Source organism: Apodemus sylvaticus, chromosome X (assembly GCF_947179515.1).
Source record: "Apodemus sylvaticus chromosome X, mApoSyl1.1, whole genome shotgun sequence".
Lineage (NCBI taxonomy): Eukaryota > Metazoa > Chordata > Mammalia > Rodentia > Muridae > Apodemus > Apodemus sylvaticus.
The window spans coordinates 91,187,531-91,214,270 of record NC_067495.1 but is presented as its reverse complement, the minus strand read 5'-3'; the positions used below and the strand labels follow the sequence as shown (position 1 = coordinate 91,214,270).

General features: G+C 38.7%; 1 protein-coding gene across 3 annotated transcripts; it reads right to left on the bottom strand.

Moving 5' to 3' along the window:
* Positions 1 to 3: 3 nt before the first annotated feature.
* On the bottom strand, positions 4 to 26,740 carry Cstf2 (cleavage stimulation factor subunit 2). 3 transcript variants are annotated; one of them, XM_052170770.1, is made up of 16 exons: positions 26,496 to 26,740; positions 25,307 to 25,385; positions 24,885 to 25,054; positions 24,183 to 24,319; positions 23,552 to 23,671; positions 23,303 to 23,440; positions 19,631 to 19,754; positions 16,585 to 16,647; positions 14,093 to 14,152; positions 13,787 to 13,888; positions 13,285 to 13,426; positions 12,272 to 12,456; positions 11,803 to 12,095; positions 6,164 to 6,259; positions 5,286 to 5,411; positions 4 to 2,607 (listed from the first exon to the last, which is right to left on the bottom strand). In XM_052170770.1, exons 1-15 carry the CDS (start codon positions 26,551 to 26,553, stop codon positions 5,289 to 5,291), a joined length of 1,890 nt encoding a protein of 629 aa, XP_052026730.1. In that variant the 5' UTR covers positions 26,554 to 26,740; the 3' UTR covers positions 4 to 2,607; positions 5,286 to 5,288. The 3 variants fall into 3 exon arrangements, with proteins under 3 accessions (XP_052026730.1, XP_052026728.1, XP_052026729.1); XM_052170768.1 differs by lacking the exons at positions 13,787 to 13,888; positions 14,093 to 14,152 and having other exon boundaries at positions 26,496 to 26,736; XM_052170769.1 differs by lacking the exons at positions 13,787 to 13,888; positions 14,093 to 14,152 and having other exon boundaries at positions 13,285 to 13,348; positions 26,496 to 26,736.

Below are 26,740 nucleotides of genomic sequence, written 5' to 3'. Positions count from 1 at the left end.
GGGTGACTTTTAAAATATTTATTGAATCCACGACAAAACAATAATCATAAATAAACAACATAAAATAACCAAGCTTCCCACTCCCACATCACCCACTAAGCACACTGTTACACATGAGCTAACCCAGTGTGACCAACAATTGACATGTTACTTTGTCAAAATAATTGAAAGATTTTCCTCTTTGCTTATTGAACAATTTTGCTGACTTTTCCTAGTAATATCTTAAGTATATTAACTGTAATCAAATTTGCACTATAGTTAGAAGCCAACTATATTGTCACTTTGTATTGTTTGAAATAATTGGAAAGGCCTGATCTACATCACAGGGTAATTTAACAGAAGATCTTTTATGGTTTTTGTTGGTGGTGGGAATGGAGTTTGTTTATGAATGTATTATACAGAGAAAATAAAGTTATACTTTTGGCTATTTTCCAGGTCTTACTCAATGAGGAACCATCCACTAAAAGTCATTCTTTTTCCTACAAAATGTTTATTTTCCCTATCAACCAGGACAATAACCACACTGACTCTGGGATGTTATGGTGAATTACAAGGTGCAGGTTCCTCAAGGGAGGAAAAACACCCCCACACTTCATTGTACTCAGGCAGTTGACCTCATACATTTAGCAGAATGAATCTATAGACTTAGCACTAGACCGTCTAATTTGTACCATTAATGAAGAGTGAACAAATTTCTGTTTTCAATTATATAGGAACCTATAGCTTGAAGGATTAGTGGGATCATTTTTCAGTCATTAGTCTGAACATAATAAAGGCAGATTATGAACATGGGGTAGCTAATTGTATTATTACAACAGTAAAAAATTATAGCAAACAAACAAACAAACAAACAAACCACTGACAAGTTGTTTCCATAGTAATGAATTGGGATGCCGCTGCTCTTGTCAACTTATTCACCTGAATGTCTACCATCCAGTTTAATGAGGCTTTGGGAAACTGTGCTGGATTTTCAGGATACAGTTTCTATTAGACAACTGTTTCCCAAATAGCTTCAGCTTCAGTTATCTTGATTTAGAATTGGTTGTGTAAAACCCAGGTTCCTAACTAGAAATACTTTCCTCTTGGTCTCTGCATCTAAATACATTGATGCTTTTAAGTCAAGGCAGCTGCCAAAATCAACACATCAAGGACTGCTTCTGCAGGAGGCACAGAAGGTAATGAAAACAATGAAGTGCATGCATAATTAACATTATGATCGAACTGGGGATGAGGGAAATAGGCAGGAGTGCTTGCTGTTTTGCACTTTTCTTGACAGGTATGACATATTCAGCAAATTTTCATTATAAATTTATGGAGAAAAAATCCTTCAATTTTAATATCTTTACTTTCTTTTTCTTGGCATGTTAAGCAATGCACAATTATGCTTTATATGCCTTAAGTAGTGACTTAATTCACCTGCCCATAATCCTAATGCAGCGAGGGTAGGGTTCTGCGAATACAAAGAAGCTCACAATTAGCGCTAGTAAACTTTACTTATCATTAAGGCAACTCTTCAAATGTCTTGAGGTCGAACTGGTGGAGAGAAACCATTCCTCCTTAATGCCACTGTGGAGAAGGCAAGGCAAGCAGCAGGGTTACACAGGCTAATGGCACTCATCACCTACCAAGTACTTCGAAAGAAGCAGACCACCACAGTGGATAATTTGCAGTCCTGTGCTCTCTCTACTTGGTCCTCTTTAAAGACTTGAAAATGTAAACGTTTTAGGGTTTTCTGTTTGAAGTTCTTGGAATGGATTTCATTAAGAATTTTCATTAAGCTGAAAGCTTTGTGATTTTCTGAAAGATTGGAATATATTTTGTTCACTTGGTTTTATTAAATTTGAGCATGTGGAAAAACAGTGGCTTTTTTAAACTTGTAAAGTTGGCTAACTAGACAGAGGAGCTTTACAACAATCTTTTAGGTTGCTGATACACATTCAAACCAGTGCCAAAGCAGTTTTTGTCTTCTGCATGTTCAGACCTGCTACTGAGCAAACAACCCATTTTGATAATTGGCAGTTCTTGAACCAAACACACTGATGTGGTGCGCACCTTACTTGTTGGCCTTCTGGTCAATTTTAGTTCTAACCATGTGCTTTTTTTCTTCTAGAAAACTCTGAGGTTCTAGAGAGTTTTCAAGGGGTAAAGTGTTTTTACTTTACTGAAAGCAAAGTCAACAAAAACCAAAGTTCCCGAAAACATTGTTTCTGAGAAATTCTCAAGTATCATTAAGAAGAATAAATGCTTATGCTAAAGTAAGAATACAGCTATGGCAATATAAGATTAAAGAATGAGGCTGCAGTACATTAGAAATCACAGTTTAGCTGATATCCTTGCTGTTAGCTTCTTAAAAGCAAAAGGATTATGTATATCAATTTGTAGTATGTTAAACTTGTGTTCAAAGTTTATTTAATGTCACAGAAAATATACACACTACGACAACAGAATGAACTGTTTTCCTTTGGAGAAATGGTGATGCAAGACCTCCACCTGGCACGAATCAGCCTCATCTGGGGAGGTTAAGATGCAGGAGTGACTAGGTTTTCAAGATTTCAACAATGTTATGGAATTACATTTCCAGATTTGTTGCCAGGTACTTTTGAGAACCTGTAAGACAAATTTGGGAGAAATCTATTGTAAGTAGACTTCTCTTTCCTAAACACCAGGAGAAAACAACCACCCCACAGAACAAAAACGGACTGAGGGAAGGGGGGATGTGCCGACCACCAAATAGCTATTGTCTGACTCTTGTCGTGTCTCCCCACTGTCCTTTGCAGCAGGGTTTCTCAACCTTAGCATTATATGGACATATTCAACCAAAGTGCTCACTTGTAAGAAGGAGTGAGGGAGATAGCCTATATAACATTATGGGATGTGCAGAAGCATCTCTGATCTCCACCCATGGAATGACAGTGGCATACCACTTTCTAAAGCTGTGACAACATAAAATTGACAAATATACCATAGATAAGTTCCCCTACTTCAAAACTCCTTTTCTCATATGTATATATGTGTATGTGAGGGCAGAAGCCAGAGGTCCAAGTCAACCTCAAGTGCTGACAATCCTTAGGAAGACCATCCACCAGGGAGACTGGCTGTCTCACTGGGGTCTAGGCTTACTGATTAGGTTTAGGCAGGCTGGTCAGCAAGCCCCAAAGAACTTCTTGTCTTCCTCTCCCCCTCTAAGATTACCAGAATGTGCCGCCACATCCAACTTTCCATGTTGGTTGTAGGGTTTGAACTTGGGTGCTCAAGTACTCCTCAAGTGTGTACACTGGGTAAATGCCCAATCACTTCAGGACCTGAGCTAGCTATCTCTCTAGTCCAAGAACTACTTATCTCTAATAGTGATAAAGAAGCCTGTCTGGGATGATAGAAAGCAATCAAATCAGTTTAGGATAAAAAGCCACTGCTTCAGCCCTACGTTCATAAATGCCAATAGAGGACTGGCTCACATAAAAATCACAGTTGTGTTTCCACATCCACTGGTATGAATCACCACCCCACGGTTGTAAAAACTGAATGGTCTACAGTCTAGTTCAGAGTGTACTACAAAACAAAAATGTAAGATGTAATCACTGAGAAGGTCCTTTGTATTAGTTTCCCAACATCCGATGAAACTATGATCATTTCAAAAGGTTAAAATAAAAAGAAAAGTAAAATCTTGCCTGAGGTCAGTATGCAGGGCAAATGAGAGATAACTGAGAGTATACAAAGAAGAACTTTCTAAAACCAGTAATTTTCTCTTACTGTAAAAAAATGCCATCTTTGACATAATTTTTTAAAAGTAAATCCCTATGAATATTATAGTCCATATTTTTAATGAAGAAAATAGAATATTTGGGATATATGGGAGAAAAGATAAAATAGGATATACTAAATGTCTACTTAGCTAACCATCTATGATCCAATAAGCATTTAAAGTCTCAGTAAAATAACATGCATATTGGCAGTTTGGAAGCTTTAAGGGTACTACAAATATGAACTACAGTATAGTCATAAGACTGCCAATTATCATAAATGAGTTCATTCTTACATGGTAACATGTGCATGGGATTTATAAGACATTTGGGGAAAGTAAAAGTTCCAAAAAAGACATTACAACAGGTACTGGGACAAAAATTTCTTTCAGAAAACAGAATTGTTTACGAAAGACAAAATTGTTGGGAAATTCTTTAAAAAGCACAACAATATTTTTAGAGCAAGTTTGGTCACATGATTATTTATTTGACAAGTACACTTGGATCCTTCTTACCTGACTGATGAACAAGAAAAATAATGGTCGTGTACAGTCATCTTTATATGTAAAGAAACTGATGGTAACAGGGACATCTACTACTTTAAATGGCTTATAATAGTGAACCATCAGAGTGTTCATTACAAGGGCTGAGATATAGCTCAGCTGGTATAGTATATGCCTCAAATGCATGGATCCCAGGTTTGAGCTCAAAAGCAGAGCATGGCACTGCACGCCTGTCATCGCCACTTGGAAAGTGCAATCAGGAAGATCAATAGTTTATGGTCATCACCAGCTACATAGTGAGTTCAAGGCTGGGCTGGGCTATAAGTGATCCAGTCTCACACATACACAAAATTCTTACAAAACAAATATTAGAAGCCTAAAAAGTAACATTTTATTGAAATGCTTTGTATTTCCTCCATTATGAAAGGAACAGTCAGGAGTAAAACTACTGGCTATTCAATGACACAAGCCAAACTTTAAATGGCTTGCAACAGTGAGCCACAGTTCATCACAAGGGCTGAGTTCTGTTGGGGAATGAGAGAGAATTCAGGAAGCAGGCCTTTTACCTTTACTAACTTCTGCTTCTTCTTTTTCTTTCACTTACATTTATTTATTATATTTGGGTGCACATGAGCACTGTGTGTAGGGTCAGAGGACAGATTGAGAAGAGTTGGATCTCTTTTTCACCATGTAACTTCTGTGGATCAAACTCATTTCATCAGAACTAGCAAGAGATTTGGCACTTTTACCTGCTAAGCCATCTGCTGGCCCTTCCTTTAACTTTCTACATTCCTGTGTCTTATTAATTTTAGGAAACCGACATATTAATGTCACTATTACAAAAGGCTGAAAAAGACTGTAAGTAGTAATTCAGCAATGCTGTCTAGTTTTACCCTGTCCCCAGGGGTACTGACTACTGAAGGGTAGAGAGAACCTGATGAAATCTGAGGGTCTCAGAGAGCACTATGGTGCTAAAGGCTAGAGTTATGCCCTTTGAATACAGAAGGGCCTAGTCCTGCCCAGGTGCATTCAGTGAGCTCACCTTTCAAGGTGCCCCAGTGGATTTCTGTATCTGTTCCTTTAAGATAAGGATACTCTGTCTTTGCTCAGGAGGCAGCATGGCAATCTGGTCTGCCGTGAGCTGAAGGACCTGCATAATCAAAGCAGCCTGCGCAGAGGAAACAAAAGTTGTGAGTTTCAAGGACGAGTCAGAAAACCAAATAAAACAAAAACATCACCAGCTTCTGTCCAAAAGGCTACTGTCATGAGATATGAAGCAAAATGGGAAAAGAAAGGCTATTTCATACTCTCACACACAAAACAAACTGCAGGCCAAAAGAAAGAGAAAATCTGGTAGGAAAAGCACAATGAAGAACACAAGAATAAATGAAAATATTTAAGATTACATGATGCAAACAGATAGCTCAGGAACTCAAAGTTCCTGCAGATTAAGATGGTATTTGTGAGCCTTGGGAACTCTTAAGTTTTGAGTCCTATTTTGAGTTTCCCTCTTTCACAACTTTAAGCCTTTCCACCAGACACAAGCTCCCAACAACAGCCAAGTATAGCAACAGAAAGGTATACTTGTGGTCAATCTGCTATTGTTTCTGTAGGGATTGGGTAGAAATGGCAGAGGAGGGGACAGAAAGGAGCTTGGATTTTCAGGTCAGTTGGCTTGCACAGAAAAAATCTGCCATTTTTAGATGAGTCTGAAATATAAAATAAGTTGCCAGTTATATTCATTTAAAAACTTTAGGAGCAGGTCCCCAAAACGCTCAGCCAAATTCATTAGAGAGTACCAAGTTAGAGTAAACATCACCTCCAAAGGGATTTTGAAGACCCAGGATCTTCACGGTAACTGTGAAAAGATCAAAAAGACTAGATTTGTGGGCAGGGAGGCAGTCAGATAGTGTTGCTTACCTTCTCATGATCCTGGGGTGTGACTTGGCTCTGTCCAGGACTAAAGCCACCAGGCTGGCTTCCACCTTGCATGCTTGCTCCCTGCATGACTGGGACCTATGTGTACAAAGAAAGGAAAGAGCATATAGAATTCCTGACGCCCATGGAATCTCAATACAATTAATGATCTTGACACGAAAAAGAGTCAAAAGAGAATGATTTAAAGACCAGCAGAAGGCACTGTTTAGCCACAGATCTACTAGCAGACACATACTTGCTTATAACAGGCCCTTATAAGCATCATTAACAAATAATTCACAGTGCAGGAAAGGGGCATCAAGTTAACAAAACTTAGCCCAATAAGCACAGTTGGAAAACTATGAACACTGGAGAAATTAATGCTCAGAGGAAACTCTTACTCGAACAGATTTTAAACAACTGTATACTGTTCGTAGACAGTATGGCAAAGCTACCGCCACAAGACCACAGCCTACCTAGTTCAATCATACAATGATAGCTATTCTCAAAGAATTCTGTCCCATAAAACAGAGTGTTAGATAGGCAGAAAGGAGATAGGAAGGTCTCTGAGGAAAAGAAGTTATTAGCCCAACATTTGCTTTTTAGAGATTCCATTAAAAAAAAAAAAAAAAACGAAATCCCTGAATATCATTTTAACTGCTTAGAACACACAATAGTGGTGTAATTTTTTTTAAAAAAATATTCATTTTTATGAGTCTTTTTTTTTTTTTTGCGAGCATGTATGTCTGTGCACCACATGAATACCTAGTATCTATGTAGGAGAGACAAGGGTGTTGGATCCTCTGGAATGGAGTTACAGATAGTTACGATCTGCCATGTGGGTGCTGAGAACCAAACCCAGGTTTTGTACAACAATAAGTTGTACAAAAACCACAGAGCCATCTCTCCAGCCCTTGTTTTTTTTTCCTTTTTTTCTTTTTAGCACTTTCTGTAGAGTATATAACAATGGTTTCATGCTTAATGCAGAAGAAATATTACTTGAGTAAAAAAACACAATCCAACTTTTGCATGTTTATTGGTATTTTAAGATAGGTAGTGAGTCCAACCCTTTAGAAGAAACCGGCACTCAAAGAAAATGCCTCTATTCTCCTATTATAGCTGTTAGAGAGGCGCTACACTCAACACGGTGCTCACACTCAGGCTCTTACCCAGAGTTTAGATATTTTTTGCAAACAAAATTTTTAAAAATCTTGTCACCCACTTCCTCAGATTTCAAGCAGGAAAGTATTGAAGGAATAGAGAAAAACCCGTGTGAGAAATAGGTGACAATCCATCAGCAAAGGGGGCAGATACCCACAGGAGAGTACTATAACATACAATAACATAAACATTAATGAATTTATTTCCATGAGTGAGTGAATAATCAAAGATGATTTAAATTGTTTTAATTTTATTTAAGAAAATAGGATGCATAATACATCCTTTTTCCACTAAAATAGTTCAAGCAACTACTAGTAGAATAGTTTTCACTTGATGTGGTGGTTTGAATAAGAATGGCCCCCATAGGTTTAGATATTTGAATGCGTGGTCATCAAGGAGTGACATTATTTGAAAGGCTTAAGTGTGGCATGTTGGAGGAAGTGTGTCACTCAGGATGGACTCAGGTTTCAAAAGCCTATGTGAAGACCAGAATCTTCCTTTCTGCCTGTGGATCCGGATGTAGCTCTCATCTATTTCTATAGTGCCATGCCAACTGCCATGATAATGGCCAAAACCCCTGAAACTGAAGCCCTCTACTAAATGTCATGGTGTCTGTTCACAGCAACAGAATAGTGACTAAGGCAGAAGTTGGTACCAGAGACTGGGATATTGCTGTGACAGGCCTGACCATGGTCTGTTAGAGGATTATGGAAAACACTGGATTAGAAAAGTGGTTGGATCCTTTAAGCAGGGCTTAAAGGGAACAGGGCTAGTAGGAACAGGGAAGACAGTGGTACTGAGGAAAATTTGAACTATAGGATCAGCACAAGAAGTTTCAGAAGGGGAGAATATTAGTAAGTGGCCCAGATTTTGGCAAAGACTACAGCTGTTTCTGAAGTCTTAAAAATCTGCCTTAGGCTAAATTGAACAGTTCTGAATGAATGGCCTTGGCAGAGATTTTGAGACTGCCAAATATTGACTGCGTCATGTAGTTATTAGTGGCCACTCTTATGCAGATCTATAATGAAAAGGAACAAGCTGAACAGGAAAATAATGTACAGTTTAAGGGTAAAAATAGCAAAAATAGGAAGTATAATGGAGCAAGGTCCAGTGCACAGAGATAAAAAGTTTAAAGAAAAGCCTGATGCTAAATGGTATAAATAGATTGGTGAGTTCAGGCTAAGATCCTGCCTAGCCAAGCTTCAACTTATGAAAAGGAATTTTTAAAAAAGCTTATGAAGTAAAGGAAACCATCAGGAAGAATGCTGATACAAATGTGAGTGAACAAGGGAGCAGAATTCCAGCTTCTCCAGGCAGTTGAACTTGGCAGCTTCTGCCACAAGCGGCTCTGGCTTAGTCAAAAAAGGGATTGTCTAATATCCATCCAAAACTAAGGAAGGCTTCTGAGGCCAGGCATGTGTCAAGGGTGTCCCTATATGGAGACCTAGAGTCCACTGCATGAAAATTTCATTGGAGGCCCCAAGATGTTGGAGACACCAGAGTTGTAGAGTATCTGCCAAGAGCTGCTAACAGCTCAAAAGAGAGAAGTGTGTTTTAGTCAACAAAGCTGAAGAAGCTGGAGATTTGGAGCGCTTTGACATCAGACATGGAGATAAAGAGTTTGGAATTTACCTTGCTGGTTTTAGGTCTTGCTTTGATATGTTCCTTCCTTTTTGGAATGGTAATGTATATTCTGTGCCATTTTAAGTTGGAAGTGTGTGATCAGCTTTTTTATTTTACAGATTTTAGTTAAGAGAAAGCCATGAGCCTCAAAAGAGACTGAACTTTTGAACAGTGTTGAGACTATTATAGACTCATATATTTGAAGGCCTAGTCACCAGGGAATGACATTATTCTAGCTTAGGAAGTCTGGGCTTGTTGGAGGAAGTAAAGTCACTGGGGGTGGGCTCTGAGGTTCCAGAATAGCCTAGTATCTCCTTCTCTATCTACAGATAAGGATGTAGCTCACAACTACTTCTCTAGCATCATGCCTGCTATGTCTGCTGCCATAATGATAATGGATTAACTTATGAACCTGCAAGTAAGCATTCAATTAAATGTTTTATAAGAGTTGTCATTGTCATGGTGTCTCTTCACAGTAACAACAGTAACTAAGACACCTGAAAAACATGATCTTTCCCAAGACACTGGGTACATGAGCAATGGTACATCTTTATAGAGAGTGTTGACTCAAGAGATTTGTGTCAGTTGATCTGTTATGTATCTGAACCACCTCTGGGTAGTCACTTGGGAATTTACTAATACCAATCTGAGATACTAATATGAAATAATTACCCAATACTGGCTAGTTAAGTTCCCAGGAGTACCTGTTCTAGGTATTACTAGCAAGACTGGCCACTTGCCTTGGTTAGCCTAAGACAGTCCCAGTTTATGCTTTTGTCTTAGAGTAAACTGTTAATAACACTGTGACTCTCAAATGTATCTTTCTTTGTATGACAAATTATATAACTACCCTAGTAACAAGCTACAAACTTTGAAATGCATGGCATGTAGTTAAGTTTAAAGTCTGATTTAAAGTGATAAATCAAGGCCATATGAAGGTTTGTTTAAAAGCCAAAAATCATAAAAAGGATAAAAGTGGAAGCTACACTTAAAAGATAAGCCAGATGTGGTGGAGTATGCCTTTAACTCCAAACACTACAGAGCCGGGCAGATCTTGGTGAGTACAAGGCCAGCCCAATATATATAGTGAAATCCAGGTCAGTCAGCAACATAAAGAAATCCAGTTTGAAAAAATAATCTTATAAAAGCAATTATGTAACACAAATGAGAGGTAGAGGGGAGGAAGTGAGATTCCTAACATACAACATTTATAGAAGGCTACATGTATTTACTTATTTATTTATTTATTTATTTATTTATTTATTTATTTGTAAGTAAATATATTAATTTTTGAAAATGTTAAAACTATCACTATTAAGTTATTTTTTCTACCTTGGATTTAACTTGTTTTATAGACTTTTAATACTAACAATATTATATTGGGCTAGGGTTAAAGCTCAGTGGTAGATTATTTAGCATCTGTGAGCATGTTTGAGTCTTAGCATCATAAAATCAAACCAAAACCCTAGCATTAAAAAGTAATAAATTTAAGTACTAGCAGAGAAAAAAGAACCAGACATCAGGCATCCTTTTTAATGACTTTTCTCATAGAATGGTGTGCAGAATCACATAAGCAGAGTGTATGGTTACTTGGTGACTATCTCCTTGGCCAGTGTGTTGACATCTTGCTATTCACACTATTATATCCCTAATATTCTGCTTGGTATTCAGTAGATGCTCAATAAGTATGTGCAGAATGGATGTATAAAAAGTTATATTTTGAGGCTATTGAAAGTAGAGGGTACAACAAAAATCAAAGCCCACAAACATTTTTTAAAAAGCAAAACTTGAAATACAACAGAAAATACATTTTTATTCTATATATACCATGAAAAAAAGTCACATTTTTTATCTCAAATTAAAAAGGATCAGGCAAACATCTATATACATATATAGCATGCAAATAAAATAAGAGAGGTGCATAATGGAAAAGCAAGCTGTATTTCTTACTCTGGCACTTTTTAGTTAAGTGAATATGGCCAAGTCATCTGACTTTCTGGCCTTAAGCTTCTGAACCTCTAAAACGAGAGAACTGAATGCTGGACAGGCTGCATTCTAGCTTTGATATTTTTCTCTCTCCTTTTTTCCCCACCCCCAATACAATGGAAGAAATAGAAACACATGAAAATAGGAATAAAGAAAAGATGAAGGCATCAACATATAGATGAAGATACAAAAATTCTACGTCCCTGTAATCAACTGGAGATGATAAATGAGGAAGTAACTACTACAAAGGATCCTGTAGGCACAGCTGGAGCAAACCAAGTGATGGAGACAGAGAAGAGACAGACTGCAGCTCCAGAATCATATGCAGACTGCCTTTTCTATGTCACTGTTCATTTAGATGCTGTGATGACAAGAAATCCACATAGATTTCTGTCACCCTGAGATGATCTAAATCGGTGGTTCTCAACCCTCCTAATTCTGTGACCCTTTAATATATTTCCTCATGTTGTGGGTACTCAACCATAAATTTTCATTGCTACTTAACTGTTATGAATTGTAATGTAAACATCCAATATGCAACTCCTCAAATGCTCTCACTCAGGGTTATACATTGAAATCATCTGGTAGAGGTTTTTCAAATGGCCTGAGATCTGCACAAGCATATTTTTGTAGGGAGCAGGGGTAGGGGGAGGGGCATGCCATTGAGGCCTGCTTTTATTGCCTTCTGACTTGAACCTGTGGGTTTCAGTTTTAGTGACTATTTCATTTAGGAAAACCTGAAAATGTACAGGTCAGGTATTACTGGGGATAAAAACAAAAATTACTTACAAAAAAATAAAATAAAATAAAATCAGTCTTAGTAAGCAATTCTTGCATACATTAAGATTTTATGTATATGCTACAAGCATTACCTGTCTGGATCCCTGGGGAACAACTGCCCCCATGTTCATTGGATTGGGACCTTGGATTCCACTAGGCATAGGTCCTCTAGGTCCAGGTACTGGGCCTCTGGTATCCATGCCTCTGGCCTCCATGGCACGAGCCTCCATGGCGCGGGCCTCCAAGGCGCGGGCCTCCAAGGCGCGGGCTTCCATGGCACGAGCTTCCATGGCACGAGCTTCCAGTCCCCTGGCATCCAGTCCTCTTGCTTCCATGGCTCTAGCCTCCATCCCCCGAGCGTCTAATCCTCGGGGATCTCTTCCACCTAGAAATTTGTAAGAAAATTATTAACATCTCGTCACATCTTCCCTCATCTATAAAGCTGTCTTCTTTCTAGTTTACCTGATTTGTAGATAAATCAGAAAGACTCTTAAGACTTCTGTCCCATAAGAGCTGAAGAGAGTACCACCATTTGGTACTGTGATGCAGGTTCCCCCTTACCTCTGGCATCCAAAGGTGGACCCCTCTGATCTAGCATGGGTCCTCTTGGCTCTGCCATTAAAGGCCTGGGCTCAGCTAAGGGTCCTCCCCTCATGTCATGCGGAGGCGGTCCACGACCTTCATGGCCAGGAACATGGTGCATGGGTGGGCCCTGATGAGGAGGTGGTGGTGGTCCCAGGTAAGCTCTAGAGACAGGAGGAAAGTGACATACTTTAAAGCAGAATGTACCAACATTGAAATTTCTGCCAGATGAGTAAGCAAACATCCAACAGAGAGAGAACTGATACAAACATCAATAAATAAATGGTAACAAGAAAGTAAGATAAAAGGAAAGCTATTGAACATAAATTTGTGCATTCTAGAATTTATTTGACCCGGGAAGAATTAATGGATAGTTATTATATGTACAATGAGTACACAGTATAGTGCTTAACAATGCAGGTTCTGGATTCAGACTGAATACTGAAATCCAGGTCTTATCATTTACTAGCTGTTTGATCTGGGTCACTGACTTAACCTCTATATGCCTTAGCTTCTTAACCTGTAAAACAGGCTTGATAATAGCCATTTCTAACTTTGTGGAGCTGCAGATTGAACTTAGGGCCTTGGGCATATTAGACAAGTGCTCTAGCACTGGTATTACACCCCTAGCCTCAAGCAGATTAATGAGATGATCTGTGTAAGGTATACAGAGAAGAGCCAGTGGTATGATCCTCACCAACATCAACAACTATTGTTATTAATAGCACCATTACCCCAAGTTTTCCTTGTTTAGGCATATATTGCTAGAATTTTCAATTTCTGAATATATAGTAGTCATATTTGGCTCAAAGTTACCTTTGTAACTATGTAATTACACTTTAGCAAAAGGGCTTAGGCTTGGACAGTGGCTAAAAATACTTCTTTATCTCTTGAAGAAGGCAAACAGGTACTCTTCCAGAAAGACATTATTTCCAAAGTAAGGACAGTTTCCCCAAACTTTTCAAGCCTTTTCCTTCTATGTTTGTACTTACCTAGGTTCTACTTCTCCAGTTACAGTCATTAAAGTGCCTCCCCGCGGGTCATTGGGAGCATCACCTAAAAGACCACGAGGAGTTGGGACGTTGGTAGGCAAGGCTCCCCTCTGCATAGCTGCTCTGGGGTCTTGCATTGGCACTGACAGGGAAACAAATGGGGAGTTACTGCTGTGAAAGACACATTAGAAAACAAGAAATGACTCTATACCACTGACAATGTAATTCAAACACCTTAGAGTGGGTGAAACCTCACCACAGCAGAATCCTCTTGCAGCTCAAGAACAGAAGCAGGGTGTAGGCAGAATCTGTACCATGTCAGAGGTATGGATGGAATTATATATAAAGAGCAAACTGGGGCGCACCTGCCAAGAACTAACACTGTTATCTGAAGAAACTTATTGTCCTGGTTTTCTTTCTAACCAGTATTAGTTTAAGGACCAAAGTCACAAAAGAGAGGTAGGGGCTTGGCATATGAACACTGTCATGGCTCTGCAAGAACCTGCTGTCTCCTTACAGACTGCAATTCCATCCAAGCCTCCTGACACCAGTAGGGAGGGAGTAGAGCCTCGGACAGATGCCCATATCATCCATGTTCTCTGCCCTGTGTGAAGAGGTCAATCTTAGGTTTGTGGCCTCAAGAGGAAAAAAAAAACACAAAAATAACAACAAAAACCAAAAAATCCCCAGAACATTATTACCCTTTTGGGGTTCTGAACGTGAGGATCACTGCCAAGCAGCTATTTTCCCCTCAACGTCCCACCCTGAACACCACAAGCAAAAGGGAACCCGCAGATACAATGGGTACCTTGAACTCGCTCAATTGATGCAGGCCCGGCGGGTCCCACGGGCGAGTGCTGTAAGGTTCCTAGGTGAGCAGTAAGTTCAAAAGGAGAAATAGCAGATACTTAAAATAGCTTGAACACACATAAACACACACACACACACACACACACACACACACACACACACGGAAACTGGAGATTTACATGTCAGTAAGAAGCCAAGAGTTCATTACTTTGTCCTAGACTACAAAACTCCCTAAACTATAATTAGGCTTTTCTCTTATCCAGAACAGCTCCACTTTGACTAGACATCTTTCTTTGTAGAACCTATTTGTGTATTTAAGTGTAGGTGTGCTCTGCATGTACACCTACAGGCCAGAAGAAGGCATCAGATCCCATTACAGATGGTTGTGAGCCACCATGTGGCTGCTGAGAATTGAAGCCAGGACCTCCAGCAGAGCAGCCAGTGCTCTAAACCAGTGAGCTATATTAACAGCCTCAGATATCTTTAAGGGAACCCTACAGGCTGGTTTATTTGGGCAAGAATAACCAACAATCTTGAACTCTTCTTTTTGTTAACTATAGCATTTTGCCTAATCTCTTCTTGTACCATTATTGAAAAAAAAGAAAACAGAAAAATATGTTTTCAAAAGCAAAACATAAAACAAATTGCACGAATGTGACATGTGAGATTTATCACAGACAGGCATAACAGAAGTGGGGCAATACTAATTCTGTTTTATTTTAAAGTTTAAAATTTTCTATCAAAAAAGTATAAAATGGGAAAATGCAGCTGAACTTTAGATGAGAAAAAAGAGTATTTATCACTCTGAAAGAAACAGTCTACTACAGCCAGTCTACAGTTAAAAAAATGACGAAGATTAATGAGTTGACAAGGTATAACCAATATTAAAGGAGATGGGAAAAAAACAAGTTCTGTCTCAAACATCTGTCACCATTACAAACACACAAACCCAACAAGGATTCCAGGCAAAGGAAAACAAATCTGGTCACAAATGAAAATATTCTTGTTTCTGAAGGAAATAATTTTTAAAAATTCATCTCACTTTGTCTTTGCCTCAAAAGGTCCTTGAAATACTTCCAAAATTTGATCCAACTCCTTTTGTTAGTTCTTACCAGAAAGATGGGGCTAAACTAAAGTGGGAAGAAAGATCTCTTTTAGAAGTATGTGTTAACCAGCTGAAGGGTTCACTGATAAGACTGTTGGCCTGGGAAGAGGAAAAGATTAACAGAAGCCCAAGCCCTTCTCACTACCGCGAAGATTCTCTGAGGCAGATGCATCATGTGCTGACAATAATGAGATGGGGGTCCACAGTAGCACTGAAGCATGAGATACTTTAGAGGGAAGATAAGATGTATGTTACAAGTTTGTCTTGTCATTCATCTGATGTGTTTAGATTTGTCATTTCAACCACCAATCCCTGTGTACCAATCATGGGCCTGTATCTTATTATCCTTTTGAAATGAGTTTCTTCTTATAGAGAATCAGCTGAGAAGAAAAATATTAAGCCCCTTTGGTCTGTCCAAAGCAATTTGTTCCCAACACAGGCACCTAATGAATAACAAGATTATTTTGAAAATTAATTCTGAAATTAACAGTGGTAATAGAATAATAGGAAGAAGGCAGATTTTTGGATTTGGAGACTTCAATCTTTAAGTCAAAAAGAAGAGCACCAGATTCTGATCACAATACTCGGAAATGGATATGTACTTACCTCATCCTACTGAGAAACTTAAAACTCCTGTGTTTCCATCTCTTTACCTGTAAAACTAAGGCACTGCCACCTAACCCAAAGGGTTGTGTGAAAACGGAAGTGACTGAGTTTATATAGTACACATTCAGTTACCTTTTCTTCCATCATCTTTCATTTTTTAACTGTGATATACTTTTTTCTCCTTCAAACTACAATAACATGAAAAAAACGCAATGATTCTGGAAGGGCTGCTGCTATTATATACAGTATTTTTTAACCACAGTACAGGAGACACTTTACAACGATGATTTATAAACCTCTGCTTTCCTCCCAGTATGCTATGGGATTTATATCTTGTCATCTACAAACCCGATCATATACTAAATACTCATTATTTAAATTTCTTACAAAGTAAATAGCTATTCACAGATTGAGTGAGAACATGCCTATGGAGTTGTTAGACTAACAAAAAACAAAGTATGTGTTTGTCTCATCACCAACTCTTACAGATCTAGGCGCTGGATCTCCTATGGAAAGTATGGACCAATAGAAGTTTGGTGAATGAATATAGAAACATTCTACATCTGCAATGTCCAGTGTGGTCTTCATTAGCATGTGTGGCAATTGAGTACCTGGAATGTAATAATCACTGTGCCCAGGAAATCAGAGTATTAGGCTTTTATGATTAATTTGAACTTAATTTTGACTTAATTGGTAAATTGCCACTGGTGATTAGTTGCTGACACATTAGACAGTGCAGATATGAAACATTTCCATGTATAGTCTATATTAATATTTACCTTGTCCTCGTTCCATGGGCACTGGTCCAGCTCCTTGCATTCCAACTTGGGCTTGCATGACTCCTAGAAAATAAAGGGCAGGGGAAAAACATAAATTGGGCCTGTAGCAAAAAACAACAATGGCTGAGTTCATAAATGTCATCCCTTTTCCTCACAAAGAGAAAGCTCTGATGGCAGTGAGGACTACCATTAAACAATACAATGAGCAGAAGATAATGTTTGTCAGTATATGGCACACTTTCAAATGTCTCACTGAACATTTACACTAAGGAAAAGCTGTCTTTTTTCATCTCAACCTAGAGGCTGAGTCTGTTTTATTTGTAAACATAGAAGTTATATGCACTATTTTAGTATATATTCACTGACTTTTCCAGAAATCCAATTACTGAGTAAATTATGGAGACTGCAATGTTTTAAGAATTTTAATATGATTTTTCACTATTTAGGAAAACCACATCAATAGTGGTGTTTGAATTACCAAAGCAAACATCACTGTAACTGTCTATATTTTTAGTTTTTACACTCACAGGACAGATATAAACACCTATTACATTTTGTGTTCTAACCATACCTGGACATTTACATATTAATTTTTTATAATTTTTTATTTTCTATATTCTTTGTTTACATTCCAAATGCTTTTCCTTTCCCTGGTTCCTTCTACATATTGATTTTTAATAAGTTAATTTTCTTTTACTTTTCATGTGTATTACAATTAGGGAGTTATATTAATATTTTGAAGTCATGTTACAAAAATTATATCATCTGTGCACTACATTTCAGGAAAGTAAAGTCACTGCAAAATACCTGTTACAGAAAGGGTATGCTGGCTTTAACAGAGTTTAACACTAACCAGATAGGGTATGATGACTACTATATAAAGAATAATCACACAGCACAAATCCTTGTGTCGTCCTTTCAACATAGCAATAATTCTTCTTTTCCTCAAAGGAACAAAATATGCTGCCGCGTGGTATCAAAAGGCAAGCAGATTTAACTTGCTAAGCACTAAAAGTTATAGATTGAATACACAAAGAACTGGATGCTACCCCAGCTCTTTCTATTATATTATATACCTGTGATTCTGAGCAAGTGACTCAATAAAAGTGTATACTCCTGGCTTCCCTATTTGTACAATGAAGAAGTAGTTCCAAATAGTAGTCCTCAGAAAGTGGTCCCCAGCTAGACAAGCTGTATCAGTATCAATAATAACAACAACAACAACAACAACAACAACGAAATGCAAAACCTGAAAATTTGCAAGTTCTGAACCTCAAAATTGTTAAATTACAGTTTGGCATCAGGGCCTATCAATCTCCATTATATAGGCCCTTCAGGTGATTCTAACACAGACTGAAGTCTAAAAATAACTGCCAAATGATTTCAAAGCTTCTTTTGTCTATAACGTTCCATTCCACTAAATGCAGACCAATCACCAACACAAAACAAAGGTTTAGGATCTAAGGCAAAAGCAGCAGAAAGCATTATGAGCATAATTTCCCACATAAAAAAAGCATCACATAATACCTTTTATTTGTACAGACTAAACCCCCAGTAGTGAACCTGGTGGTCAGAACATGTAAATCTTTCATGTTATTCTACTCAAAAGGCTGAAAACCTTCCTATTTCTACCAGTGATATATAAGTACAAATTTCTTTACAAATATTTCTTTCAAACTTGGCACTGAGGGGTATAAGTGGCACTTTATTGTTACTATAAGTGAGGCTGGTGTGTTGGCCATCTGGCTTTGTTTTCTATGAAGCTCTTAAAATAGTTTCTTCCTGCACTGTTCTGTAGGTTGTTTTCCCTCTTCTTACCAACTTTCAAAGAGCTGAAGGACAGCTCAAAAATCCCCATGAAGTTTTAATGAATTCACAAACATAAATACTATCAACTCCAAAACATTCCTTGAAAGTTAGTTAAATCTTATGGTATGCTCAATTTGTGTCTTTTGGTTCTCTTTTTGGAGGGACATTGTTTTGATGTTTAGTGTTTTAGTGCTAGGGACTGAACATGGGGCTTTTTGCACACTGTACACAAGTGCTTTAACACTGAGCTACACCCCTATCTGCATTAATTTCCTCTTTTAGGTGTCTTGTGTTTTATTATTTTTCTAATTAACTTAGAATTAGTATGGAATTCCTTTTCTAGTTACATGGGTATTTGAGAATATTCATTTTTTCTTTGGTCACTACCTTTACAATTTCTCATACTTATTTGTATGAAATATAAATATTTATTTTTTGTTTAATTTACACTATTTATAATTTTAATTCCTCTTTAAATAGCTATAGTATGTTTCTTAATTTTCCAAGGCAAGATTTCTTCCCACTCACCTTTTAATATTTATTTCTAATTTTATTGGTTTAAAATCATAATGTGATCTGTAAAAATCTCTACTGCCTCAAATTTTGTTCAATTTAACTTATTGCTAAGCATGTGGTCTTCTTTTTAAGGGATCTCTGGTCATTTGGAGTAGGGGAACCTATTATTCAGTTAAAAGATGTATGGCTTTTTCTAAACAGTGGAACTTGCTGATACCATTAGTTCTTGAACACAGGAGTATTCAGCTGTATTTATTCAGAAGGACAAAGTTATTCAACATGTCCAGAGAAGGTACTAACCAATAACCTGTATGTTAGTATTTCATGACAATATAAGTACAGAAACAGAGAACAGGTATGTAGTAATGTCTATGGCAGTTTGCCACTGTTATGACATCCAAGTGTGTGAGCAGCACACCTGGCTCACTTAAGAGCTTATTCAGTTAAGATTGGTGGCATATGGCTCTAATCCCAGCACTTCGGTACCTCAAATAGGGGGATTGCATTCTGAGGCCAGTCCAAGCTGTAGAGCAAGACCTTCCTTGTCTTAAAAACAATACAAAAGAAGAAATCATCTACTTTCCTCAGCCTAGAATACATGTTATAGCTATACATTTGTTTTATACCAAGATCCTATTATTAAATTGGCTGCACTTCAGCAGTTACTACTATAAAACCTTAGTAAAATAACAAAATGGTAAAGACTCTAACTGCAAGTTACCTGCAGGGGCTAAGGAACCAGGGCCAGGCCCTGCAACAGCAGCTGCCATCTGCACTGGGGCTGGAACTCCACCTGGCATAGAAGCTTGCATCATAGGAGGTGCGCCATTGACATGCATTCCACCCTGACCAAGAAAACCAAGTATGAGCATGTCTGTAGAGACTCAAAACATTTCGTTTATGACCTTAAGTTTCCCTTAATATTGGCAGTTGCAATAGTCTGTCAAACATCTTTTTGTATGACTTAGCTTCCTTAACATTAGTTTTATCACATATTCTGAATTCCACAGAAGCGAACTGTAGTATCTTGAGCCTGTTTATGTGAGTGCAGTTAAGATAGGGCATATGTATAATGTAGAGACGGATAAACATTTCTTGTACATGTGGCAAGGCAGCAAATAACCCATTCTTGACTCCACTAACTGGTGCATAACAGTAAGTTAAAAATACCTTATAGTAACTTGATGTGTCAGGATGGGTTGGTACCCAGGGGAGAAGAGGCTATGTGAGGGGGGGACCAGGAAGAGAGAGGAGCTGCAACTGGAATGTAAACTGAATAAATGATGAGAGAGAAAGAGAGAGAGAGAGAGAGAGAGAGAGAGAGAGAACCTGAAAAAATGCCTTATACACAGGACACAAAAGGGACTGAGACTTCAAAAAGGTTTGCTGGTACTCTACATTTTTAAGATGAAAAAACATTTTCATTTGTTCAAGTCTTAGTAACTTCTCTCTTTGGGTATAATTTTGTTGGGGGTGGTAGTGAAAATTGCCTGAGAGAAAGGGAATGCAATTTTTTTCTTGGGACATTCCCTAAAGAACTATACATGTGTTTGGAATGTAAAGAATCAAAACAGTTCCAAAAAATCAAATGCATGAACGCCAAAAACAAAGTTGAGTCTGAGTCAGTAGGACCCTACTCTTTCTGGTTGTCTGCAGTCTGTGTACAGTGTGACACAGAAGGTTCAAAACAGCATGATTCTAAAGGAATCATAATTGGTTCACAGGTTCATGCCTAAACTCATCACTGTGAGTGGTGTTGGGAGAGGAGAAGAGTGAAACGTATTAGCATCTTGTTTTCTGCAGAGTCACATTTTAAGACCGCCAGTTGATATTTACAGGTTTAGTTTTAACTTGTCTGTATGTATTGATATTTTCCTCCTAGGTTCAATTTAGAGGTTTACAACAATAACTAAAAATATAACAAACAAGTACAGCAGAAGTTGTATGAATATTTTTTAAAAATCAGATGTGTTCATTATAATCAAAACTAAAAGAAAAAAGGGAAAAATATATAGGGAGTGGCTTAAAGAGGCTATGAGATTAGATTAGGTTCCAATCCAAGGTTTGCCACTTATGATTCTGCTTTTAGATCAGTTCCATTTTCAGTCTTGGTTAATTCTCCATTTCCCTAAAATAATTAGGACAGGAGCTGATAACTATTGCTCAATGGCTAAATTCTCTTCTTTTTGTTATTTTTTGAGGCAGGGCCTTTTTATGTAGCCCTGGCACTCTACATAGTTGGCCTCAAACTCAAAAATCCAGCTGCCCTTGCCCCTCAAGTGCTAGGATTAAAGGTAAGCACTACCAAGTTGACTAAACTCGTGACCAGTTAATGTTTTTTCAAGCAGCATATGTCTTTAATCCCAGCACTCAGGAGGCAGACAGGTGGATCTCTGAGTAAAGATGACTGCCTGGTCTACACAGTAAGTTCTGGAACAGCCAGAGCTATATAGTGAGACCTTTCCCAAGTTTCTTGTTTTTATACATGTGGAAGTCACAGATCAGAGGACAACTTGTATAAAGCTCCCTTTTCCCACTATGTGGCTCCTGGAGATAGAACTCAGACTGTCAGACACAGCAACAAATACTGTTATCTGCTGAGCCATCTTGTTAGCCACCCATCCATCCTTCTAGTGTATGTTTGTATACTAATTGCACACTTGAGGACAATTTGCAGTAATACATTCTTTCCTTCTATAACTGTGGGTCCCAAGGATTGAACTCAAGTTGTCAGGTTTGATAGCAAGCATCCTTATTTCTGAACCATTTTGCAGGTCCCAGCCTTTCTGTTTGTTTTGTGAGGAAGTGTCTCAAATCGCCTAGCCTGGTTTCAATTTTGCTAGGTAACCAAGGATGACCCCAAACTCTGATCTGCCTACCTTTACCTTCCAAGTGCTGAGATTATAGGTATGTACTACCATGCCTGTTTCTATCAGTGGCTTTATAAGTAAGGTTTTACTAGAATACAATCACATTTTACAATCACATTCTACTAGAATACAATCTCATGTTACAGAGATCATATAGTTTATAAAGCCAAATACATTTACTATCTGAATTTCTTAAGAAAATGTTTACTTTACTACTCCTTGCCCTATACCATTCATTGGATTAATTTATATTATTTACTTCTATCCATCTTATAGGTAGAAAATGGTGGCTTATTTTAGATTATGTTTAATTTTGAGGTTAGATGCTGTCAGTCTTGTGAACTGTTTATGCCCACTACTCATTTTGGTAGGTTTTTCTTTTTGTTACACTTTTACTAATTTATAGGCTTCATTTGCTTCTGAAAATAGATATATAAACACAATCTGTGTGGTTTTCTTCAGTTACACCATATTTTTGCTCTACTTCTTAAATGATTATTCAAAATTCTGACACATGCTTAAAATGGTTATATTTGGGCTAGAGAGATGGCTCAGTGTTTAGAAAAACAGTTGCTTCTCTTACAGAGGGCTTGGGTTCAGTTTCCAGCACCCACATGGAAACACAAAATGGTTTATAACTCCAATGTCAGGAAATCTGACGTCCTCTTCTGGCCTCCTCACGCTGCAGGCCCATAGTTGTAAGGCATGCAACAGATACACATAGAATAAAACAAATCTTTAAAATGCATTTATCGTTTTATATTGTACTAGGTTTGCATTTCACTTATCAGGTTGAGAATTTATGCTGATATCCACATCCATATGGAAAATGTTCCCGCAGTTTTACTTTCTGCATGGTTTTATAAGTTATCTCTGCTGATACCATATATTCTAGTCTACATTAATACTGTATGGCATTAGGTTTCTAAAAGTCACTCCCACTGATATATGCAGTTTACTTAACTGTTTAGAGTTTTTCATTGGATAGGTAGACCAAATTTTCTCCACTTTTCATTAAGGAACATTTCCTATGTTTCCAGTATTTATTCTTATCAAAGAGCAATAGACATCTCTGAGCATGACTAAGGTACCTTCTGCATGTCACCTTTACCTGTATCATTTTTTTTGGTCTACAGCATTACAATCACGCTTTTGAACATGTTGCTTTTTCCTTTGTTACTGCTGAGAATGGAGACAGTAAGAGTGCCTGCCTCATTTTGCTGAAATGAGGATTAAATGAGATTACATATAAGATACTGAAGTGATAACCACAGTGGTAGATAAACACACCCACAAAAAATAGCTTATTAGAAATGGGTTTACAGGAAAGATCTCTGTTTTATTATCCTGGAACTGAATCTACATTCTTTCAGGTGGCATGTGCTGTGCAATCTGCAAATTGCTTTTATGCCTGAAAATTTAATTACCATCTCCGATTCCTGCTGTTTCTTCTCTCAATAGTTTCCTGGAAAGAAAATAACATTTTAAGACAGATAAAAACACGTTATGGAATAAAGCCCTACCAAAGATTGAGCCTGAGGGGCCTGAGGATTCTGCTGGTTCATTGAAACATTGGGTCCTGAGCCAGGCCCGGCAACATGAACTGGCTGAGGGTTGCCTGAAATCAGCGTTGGGATATTTGTCTGGCGATGCAGAATTTTCTAAAAAAGTGAAAAGATATATCTATGAGCTGTCTGTTTAACAAGCCAACCAGGCAGTTCTTATCCCAAAGATAACCCTGCTAGTTCTATATAAGAACCAGAAGCACTCACCAGGGCAATCTCAGGATCCACAATTCTCATCACTACCTGTGCTTGCAGCAAAGCATAAGCCAGCTGTGGATTCTGAAGCAACATGTTTCGTGCTTCCTGGGGACTATTCTGGACACAGAGCTGAGAAGATAAGAACATTCACCTTCACATTCAATGCTAAGAATCTCATCCCCTCTGAATTGCTGATTATCTTTTTGAGACAGTGCCTCATGTTTCCCATTCTGTTTTTTAATTCACCGTGACCCTTCTGCCTCAGCATCCCAAGCAGTGGGACTACAGCACATGACACCATGCTGGTGATTTAGCACTGATTTTGACATTGAATGCATAATTCTGGCCATGGCAGGCAAGAAAGGAGAAGGAGGAGGAGGACGAAGAAGAAGAGGATGAGGTATTTATAATACTATAATAATATCACTTAGGTAAAACACTATAATTTAACATCTATAGAAGACATGGAAACAGCCGGTTTGGGCAGGTCCATGTATGTATAAAAATGCCCCATGTACAAAATATGGAAGAAATGGTGTCTACAGAATCAACTATTTAAGCTCAGGGAATTATATCCTTTTGTTCCTTGAAAATCTGATGTAAATGATTTTGTTTATACTCTAATGTCTCCTCCTCCCACCTTCATTTGTTTCATTAGCTCAAACATCTGTTCCGGTGGAAGACTGGCAACTGCTTTGCTAATGGATTCAGGGGCATCCTCAGGGCTGATGCTTTCTCCATAAGGTGACTCTATGACAGGTGCACCAGTGCCAAGGCCTGATTAGGAAGAAAGTATAAGAAAGTCAGGATGGTAAAGTAACAACCCAAGTCATTTCAAGGATCTGTCTTCTAGGGCTGCTGTAAGCACCAACCAATAACTTGAAACTCTTGGAGCTGAGCCACTTGAACGTCTTTCTATGAAAGAAAGTGAGGGTATATCTTCTGTTCTAAGTGGAAAGCTATGACACTGATAATATCATTTACTTCTTTGATAAGTCACTTCAGAAGGAAAGTACTGAAACCAACAAAGGCTACCATTTTAAGAGAATGTGTGGAAATGTCTTTAGTACTCCCCACCAGTTAATAATCTGGCAACCCTGAAAGGTAACTGATGGCTTGGTAGACCTGCATTTTCCTTAAACTGGAAATTAAACTGGAACAGAAGGATCACTAAAGCCAAGTTTCTTAAACATAGCCATCCCTCATTCAGGCACCTTAGGTCCTAAGAAGCTATTCATTCAGCAACTCACCTCAGCACCTTCTAAAATATCCCGGAAAATGCAAAGCTTCCACTGTTCATCTTTACTAACTTGTAATACATATGGCTTGGCTTTCTACTCACTCTTCAGTTCCTCTTTGTTCTTTTCACTGGCAGCATTATCCACTCGAAGAGCTCTCCCACTGAATTCACGCCCATTCAAGTTCCGCATGGCACTAAGTGCTGTCTCTTGGTCTTGGTATTCGCAGAAGCCATAGCCCTTTGGTTTTCCTGTCTCCCTATCATATACCAATCTGAAGAGCAAAACCACGTATTAGGAACAAATGCTATTACACACACAGGCTTCCTGTTAACACTGCTATGTTCCAATTTAGCCCACAGTAAGATATCTTTCTAACTCGACTGCTTTCTTGGTTTGGAAACTTTTTTAGTGAAAGAAATCTTTCAGGAAAGATTGGATATGAATTATAGAGCATGTGTATCTATCCCAAAAATCTGTGCTTTTTAAGACTCTCACAATGAAGACTCTTGAATGAGGATCTCACCTGAAACTGACAACAGGCCCAACTTCAGAGAAGATGTCCTTCAGTTGTTCTTCCGTAGCTTCATAAGGAATGTTTCCCACTGAGGAAGAGAAAACACATTAAAATTCTGGGACAGTAACTGAGCTCTTGAGCGAGTAAGTAAACAGTAGGCTTTCTATCTGCATCATTCAATAACTGACTGAACAGTATTCTCTAAAAACCCCTACTCCCACCGTATCTTTTCCAATCTCTTAACAAGAGAAATGAGGCAGAGGCTAAATTTTAAAAGTTGTCTTTCAAACAGTTCTCATATTGATATGACAAAGGTTTTCCCTGTGCTGAAAATATAACATTTAAGTACTGATTTTTACTCAAAGTCCTTAACAGTGGAGGGATTATCTCTTTATTTCGATGTATACATACATTTATGGAGGAAAAGTCATGAATATAGCAGAGGATGCTTAAAAACTATTCTGTGCTTCTAAAGACCCTCACAATAAACAGACCGTTTATTCCTGTTTGTGTTGAGAAAGAGTCTTGTGATGTAGCTCTGGCTGGTCTTATGAGGTAACCTAGGCTGGCCTTGAATTCGAAGCAATTCTACTGCCCCCAAACGTGCTTAAAAAGCAATGCACATATTTTAGAAATTACTCATTAAAACCCTAAGAATTGCTTAGTCTCACTCCTCTGAAATCTCCCTGGCCTTTAATCATTCATTCATTCATTCATTCATTCGCAACCCACCTCAATAAGCCAGGTGGCCGCTACCACTATGGTTGGATGAAACGTTACAAGTAAAAAGCAAGCCATATTACACGTTTATGAGAGGGCGGGAAGTGAATATGGGGGTCGATGCTTCAGAATAAAATTTTGGGCTAGGAGAAGCAGCACGCAACAGGAACGCTCTGTTTCCACGCACCCTTTTCTCCTAAAAAATAACTGAGAATCATGAAGGGGAAAACGCAGAGAAGACAAACGCTAGAGTCTAGCTCCCTGAAACCACACTGCGGCAAACCTCTGGTACCTCGGAGCCGGAGGGGGGGATGGGGGGGAATGGCGGGGGCGGGGGATCTCGTCTGCCCACGAGTACGCCAGGCTGCAGTGCCAAAGGACAGCAGCGAACCCACACGTACACCCTGACACCCGCTCCATACGGGGGACCGCAGGGGACGCCCCTCCCTGAGCAGAGGCACCTCCGGAATCCTCTCACCGAATACAGAACGTAGAGAACGATCCACCGCAGGGTCTCTAACAGGCAAACCCGCCATGGCTCACCCCGAGGTGGCTTCCGGTGCGCTAAAGCACACTTCCGTGGGAGAGCGAGTCCACAGCCAGGCCCGCCTCCGTCCGGTGGGAGCCGGAAGCACCTGGCCCAAAAGCGCCGCAGAGCCTGCCGCGCGCCTCACCGTGTTGGTTCCCGCCTAGCGTTTGGCCCAGGGGAGGGGCAACAGTCTG

Coding starts and splice junctions, on each gene's coding strand:
- Cstf2 (XM_052170770.1), bottom strand. CDS start 26,553: ATGGCGGGTTTGCCTGTTAGAGACCCTGCGGTGGATCGTTCTCTACGT. Junction 25,386..26,495: donor TTCTCTACGTTCTGTATTCG/GTGAGAGGATTC, acceptor TCTCTTCCTCAG/TGGGAAACATTCCTTATGAA. Junction 13,889..14,092: donor ATCAATTGAGCGAGTTCAAG/GTACCCATTGTA, acceptor CTCTTCACACAG/GGCAGAGAACATGGATGATA.